This window comes from Castanea sativa, chromosome 1 (assembly GCF_040712315.1).
Source record: "Castanea sativa cultivar Marrone di Chiusa Pesio chromosome 1, ASM4071231v1".
Taxonomy (NCBI): domain Eukaryota; kingdom Viridiplantae; phylum Streptophyta; class Magnoliopsida; order Fagales; family Fagaceae; genus Castanea; species Castanea sativa.
The window spans coordinates 36,200,456-36,206,842 of record NC_134013.1 but is presented as its reverse complement, the minus strand read 5'-3'; the positions used below and the strand labels follow the sequence as shown (position 1 = coordinate 36,206,842).

Here is a 6,387-nt window from a genome sequence, read left to right as displayed (position 1 = left end):
GAATCAATCATCCACACGTGCAGTGACTAAGGGTACCTGGAGATTGAAAGGTGAAGAACTTATAGAGAGCATTGGTGGGGAGTCGGCCAAAGACCTCCGAAGGTTAAGTTAGTAACTGAATGATTTCCAATAACTTTAAAGTATGAGAGCTAGGAAATTCTTCATAGACCACCTTACCTTTTTTTTTTTTTTTTTTTTTTTGTTTCATGGTTGAACCTATTACGATGCTTTCCATGTGGCGCCATATGCCTTGTGTTTAAAAATGCCGCTATAGATCCTTAAAAATGTGGCTATAGACCTACCCTATTGCAGCTCTCCTAAAGCGTTGCTATAGGGGGGATTTTAGTGGCATTTGTGAAAATTGGCGCAATAGATCACCTATAGCAATGTTTTTTTTGAAAACACTACTAAAACAAAACGCTGTATAGCCATTTTTTTTTTTGGTAGTGTACAGACCTTGGAGAAGATGGGGCTTGGTGCTTATATAGTGGTATAGAGTTGATCAAGATCTCGTGAATGTAAACTCTTTCCTTAGAGGGAGAGTATAAAGTTAATACTTTGAGATCCATGAGCTTAACTTCCCATGTTTGAAGGATAAGAATATGTAGAAGAATTTTTGGGTGTGGCGTGGAAGTTCTTTCCATATAAACATACTTGAGTGGAGGGCACGTAAACAATGTAGAGCTAAGTATGGAGACTCATCTATCCTGATGGACTTGTTTGTCACATGACATGGTGTCGAACGAATCAATGTCTGACCACTGCTCTAGGAGTCACTACATGCAAGGGAGGCCTTACGATACACATGAGACCTAACGATCCTTTATTACCTGACTAAGCCATGGAGGCGTGATGCTTTCTTAGGTACTTGATGATGCCTTAGTCGTCCTTGATGACTCTAGGGTGTTAGACAAACTTTGAGATGGTGAAAATCTACCCTATCAATGTGTTAGGAACCCGGTGGTTCTTAATGAAAAATGATAGTAATTATAGGGGAATTGATGAAAATTGTAGGAAAATTGTCTTAATTTGAGATAATTACCCTCCATAGAGAAATATTAAGAGAGAAAGGAAATGCACTAAGCAATGAGTTGATTTATTCTTCATTGATATCTAATATTGAATTACAATCATATATTTATATGAGACTAGCTCTAATGTTATTATTGGCTTATGTGGCACAAGATAAGGCTAGTTAATTCAACATGTGCTCTATAAATTAAGTTATGTATTTTTTTTTAGAATACATGTGTTAAATGAGTTACATGTGCTCAAATTCTAACTAATTCATCATAATTTTAACCAATTAGTTAACTACCTAACTAAAGGGGTTACAACAATTATTTCACATTCCTAACACAATGATTTTCTTGATTGATGAAGCAAAGCAATAAAGAACTGCAAGTGAATTGAGCTAATAAGATAAAAAAAGAAAAAGAAAAATCAAATTGATGAGCTAAAGTTGATCTTTGAAATGGATTGAGACAGTGGGCACTTTGGGGCAAGCATATGCCTTGTCCTTTCAAGAACACCAAAATAAAAAAAATTGAATCCCAAATTCCTATCCAGGAAAATCTTGGCCAATTCCCCGCTGAAAACATAAAAAAGAATGTCACTTTCGCCAGCTATTAATCTATTATTATTTTGTGAAAGCTAGAAATTGTATCGATTTCAACATGTGTACAAAAGCAGGGACTGATATTGTGCCATGTTCTGTCTAAACGACAACCGAGAGCAAAATGTTCCTACTTTTTTAGTAGCATTAGACCTGACAGTAGATGACACAGCCCATGGAATAGATTGGAAAAGTCCTTTCTATCGACACGTCCTCTAAAATGTGACCCAATTAAAGGAGATACACTAGGAGTTTGACAAGTAATCCTTGGTTAGTTGCTGAGAAATTCCTTCCAACGCAATTAGTGAAGATGTGATAAGGAAGGCGTGTGATTCGGGTGCTACTGGGACTGATACTTTAGGCGCCCAAGAGCTACTTAAACAATGTGGGGCCTATTTGGTAGAGTGGAGTCGTAGAGACTTTGGTAATGTGACCGGTTTGTTGAAGGAAAAAATGTGGCAGCTAAGATCAAGGTTGACTTGGCTGAAGCATGGGGATCAAAGATTCAATACAAAGTTCTTCCAGGCATATGCTCTAACAAAAGGCAAAAGGAAAAATTGGATCAAAAAAATCCAATGCAGGTGGGTGGCATGTAAAGTATCATTATTAGGTTATAAGACAATTGGTGTCTGTTTGTGACACTGGAGTATCTCATAATAAAGTAAAAACTTAATAAACATTGAACATCACATTTGTAAGTCTTAGCAAAACCTTAGTCACCACCACTCCTTTTAGATAATAAAAAGTTTTATTTTGAATTAAATTAACCTTTGGCTTTTGAGAAGATGAATTTCTTCTTATTAAACTTTTTATCTTTTGGTGAATACTATTAGGTTGTGAGTTTCATGTTCCCTATTCTCTTTGATTCTTAATAGCGATGAGAGGAGGAGGGGCTCGTCAGTTCGAGCTGTTGGGTAGCATAATAGTATGTACTCTTAATATACATTGTAATATTTCTTTCTATTCTTAAAAAAAAAAGTGCTGAGAGTTTCTATCTTTTACTTTGTATTTCTTGGTAGGGAAATTTTTTTTACACATTTTGAGTGTGTTCTAGTGTTTCCTATTTACTCTAAAAAATTACGTATCAATATGTGTTAATTGAATCATTACTTGTTGGATGAAGCGGCTACATTAATTTGCTAGTTAAGCTATTTGGAAGGATTTGGAATCGGATTTAGTATATTTTGGCATATACTGCAAATTACGTTTAAGATTTCATCTTATCAACATATGATGCTCCCAATGACGTTTCAAAAGGATATAGCCTAAAAAAAGTTAAAAGAATTTACAATGCTAACATGGCAGCAATTACTTTTCCAGATGCCAGGGTTTTGGACATAGGCTGAACTGCTGGCTTAATCCAACAAATTCGATGCAAATGGTTCAATTCATGCAGTGTCTCTCAAGAGTATGACCCCAATAACAAGCATCCAACAGCATCGACTCATTACGTTTGTTTTCTCTTGAAACAGATGGAGCCATACTACTTTTGCTAGAATATTCCTCAGACACTAACTTTTCAATCCGTTGCAGTAAAAAATCGAAATTATCTTGGCTTCTAACCATGCTGAGACGTACATAGCGGCTTTCAGCACCAAACAATCTACCATCACGGCCAGTGATATGGGCTGCTTTCAGTACCTCATAGCAATGCTTATCTTCTTGTCTCTCACACTTCAGCCACGCAAAAGCTGCATGCAATTTCCGTTAGTTTATTAGGCTTGAAATTTCATGATTCATCAAATAGCAAAATTTTCTTGCTAACTAGCTTCAATATATCTGAATTGAAGGTGGCAGCTACCTAGCATACCTGAAAATTCTCTTAGAATTGTATTAGACAGTAGAGACATAGAACTGAATTCTACTCTCATTTGGATTTGGACGAGTCAGGATGGACATTTTCCATTAAAAAGCAAATTGAGGGATTTTATTTTAGGGTTAAGATATGTTATTATTATTTTACAAAGAGAAAGTATTTTTTCATAGTTTACACCTATTATTTCATACATATATCCAAAATTGATTAAAAAACATCTATATTTTAAAAATATTCATATATCAAAAATAAAAATGAATGCGAAATGGCCAACGTGAACAAAGAAATGTAAGAAAATAAAAACCCTTTACAAATATAAAGCAATAAATCACATTATTTAACATCTCTTTTTATCAAATAATTAATAATATTCGTTTTTATATTGATGACAAATTATATATATATATATATATCTTAACCATAAAATTTCTCCTTTCCCTTTTATATGAAGAGGTTCATAACACAAGGGGTATCCGGGTATGACAGGGCAAGGAATGCCCATATATATATATATATTCTCTCTCTCTCTCTCTCTCTCTCTCTCTTTTCCTTCTTCTTTGCCATATTCCATTAAAATATTTTTCTTAATTTGCAGTTAAGAAATCAATTATATTAGCAAATTTTTGTTTTTTTCTAATTAGGTTACAGTTACTAAGCACCCACGGGTCAAGTTTAATAAATCTTATGGCTTGAAGAGAATTACCTGGAGAAGATTTCTTAACTTTTCCTGAAAATGAACAGTAATGAGTTTCAAGATCCTGGATGGAAAAACGTTTTGACATTGATACAGATTTGCTCAATTGATCCCATCGGGTTTTCATGGTCTTGTATCCAAACTCATACATTTCCCTTCCTTTCCCTTCAATGACTACTTTTAGCAGCTTCAACACTCTTAACTGAGTTTCTCGAGAGACACCATAGGTACTTAGACTCATATATGTTAGCATTCTTTGGTATACAGCCTCATCTTTTATTATTGCCCACCTGCTCAGAGAAATCAATGTCATAACTTATTTTCATCTTCTTAATTTCATAAGGGAAATCAAGTAAGAAGTTTTTGACCAGAACAGTTCGTGGTAATAGTCAAAATAATAGTTAAAATTTATTATAATCACTAGTTTTTAGTAGCTTAAACTTTTAAAATAATAGATAATTTATTATGATATCAAAACATAAGTGATAATTAATAAGATTTAAATTACATACACGAGACACCATAATGTATATCATTACTACATGAGTTATTACTTGAACCCTACTAGGTTCCTTTAATCATATAACTACGTCATAAATATTATATACAAGCAAATAATAATTAGATACCCAAATCGACTGCCAGCATGACCGGTGAGCTTAGAAAGTGTAAATATTATGAGATCTTCATCCGCTGGAGCAGGAATAGCTGTGAAGTGTGGCCAGTAATAGGCGAGATCATGAATCGTCTTAACAAATGGACCTCTAAGAACTGCCTTCTTCAACTGACCATCCGGATTGTTGGGTGAAGTCACAAACTCAATAAAATTCTGAGAAGATGAGGAGTCTATAGCACTGCTCTTCCATTGCAAAGTATCTCCACTGAACTTATAATCCTTAGAGTTCAAAAACTCGGTTTGCTCTTTATAAACCTAGATGAAATTTTAATTTCAAGTTAACATGCATACAAGCTCATGTAAACATAAATTAAAAAAAAAAATTGAAGTATTATTTCCTAGAGGCTCAAATCTATTGTAGAGCAAGCACGCTAAATGAAGATTAGTCTAGGGTTAATATAACGTTCTTTAGTTTATAAACCTATATTAAGTTAATTGTAAGATGAACACCTCAAAAGCAAAGAAGTCTAAACACATTGTAGACTCATATACTTATAGAGTTAGCACATTAAAGGTAGGTTAGTCTAGGGTTAATTGATGGTTTTTTAATATGTAAATAATACACTGAGTTTATCATAAAATGAACACTTCAATTGCAAAGATATAGCTGTTAAGGGTTCCTTTTTTTTTTGGACATAGGTTATACATACATACATATATATATATATATATATATATATATATATCGAACTACTCATTAAATTCTTGCTCCCACTTTTAGTTTTTTCCTCAATCACTTAACAATTTATCTTGGAAACTTCGGACGTACAATAGATTGAGGCTAAAAAAAAAGAATAAAAGTTTTGAGTGTAAAATAAATCTACCGGGTAATAAGGGGTTGAAGCCACAACTTTTTCTGGTGAGGACGAACCCTCTGGGGAAATAGCACGCACGGCTGCGTTAAGAAGTTGGGTGGCCCCAGCACCAAAAATGATGAATCTTCCGTCTGTAACTGCATTACCAACGATGTCATGCACCTGTCTTATATGTTTTTTGAGCTCTTCTGAGATGAGCGAGCCATCGTTGAACTCATAGCTCATACGATGCCATCCAGCCATCACTATGGCACTACTAGCCGCATGCTGCTCCCAAAAGGGCTCCAAGAATGTAGGATCTCCGCTGTTATGCAACAATATTGAATTGAATCAAACATTAATATTATTAATTTCTACAAAAGTATATAAAAGAGACATATATAGGAAGGGAGATTGAAACCCTAGACGTCTTTGATGTTTCGTACTAGTACTAGTTAATGTGAAGATCAGTTGTGCGTGCATTTGGGTTATTACCTATCAGCATCTACCACACAGTCAGACAAGAAATTCGAGCAGTCAGGACCGGTGAAGCAGGCATTACACTCGCAAATGGGTTTTCCATTAACAACTAAACCATCCAAGAAGGCCCTTCCATGGCCCGAACATGAAATAGATGCCACAGTTTCAGCTTCTGTGGCTGCCATTTTTGTCCAACTTTGCTCCCACCTAATTCGCAAAAATACATTGGCAGAGAAGAGATTTAGAATTATGGAAGAAATTAAGATCAGTGCATATTTGAAGCTTTGAACCGTAGCCATTGTTTTTCCTTAG

At 34.7% G+C, this 6,387-nt stretch overlaps 1 protein-coding gene across 1 annotated transcript; it reads right to left on the bottom strand.

Annotated features, from left to right (window-relative positions):
• Positions 1-2,873: 2,873 nt before the first annotated feature.
• Positions 2,874-6,387, bottom strand: LOC142622571 (tryptophan aminotransferase-related protein 3-like). The gene is made up of 5 exons (XM_075796077.1): positions 6,091-6,387; positions 5,626-5,920; positions 4,755-5,056; positions 4,135-4,415; positions 2,874-3,306 (listed from the first exon to the last, which is right to left on the bottom strand). The coding sequence occupies exons 1-5, from the start codon at positions 6,372-6,374 to the stop codon at positions 2,999-3,001; spliced, it is 1,470 nt and encodes a 489-aa protein (XP_075652192.1). The 5' UTR covers positions 6,375-6,387; the 3' UTR covers positions 2,874-2,998.

Excerpts from the sequence above, each read along its gene's own strand:
- LOC142622571 (XM_075796077.1), bottom strand. The coding sequence starts at position 6,374 with ATGGCTACGGTTCAAAGCTTCAAATATGCACTGATCTTAATTTCTTCC. Across the intron at positions 4,416-4,754 it reads CATGCTGGCAGTCGATTTGG|GTGGGCAATAATAAAAGATG; the intron begins GTATCTAATTAT and ends TTCTCTGAGCAG. Across the intron at positions 3,307-4,134 it reads AGTTAAGAAATCTTCTCCAG|CTTTTGCGTGGCTGAAGTGT; the intron begins GTAATTCTCTTC and ends AATTGCATGCAG.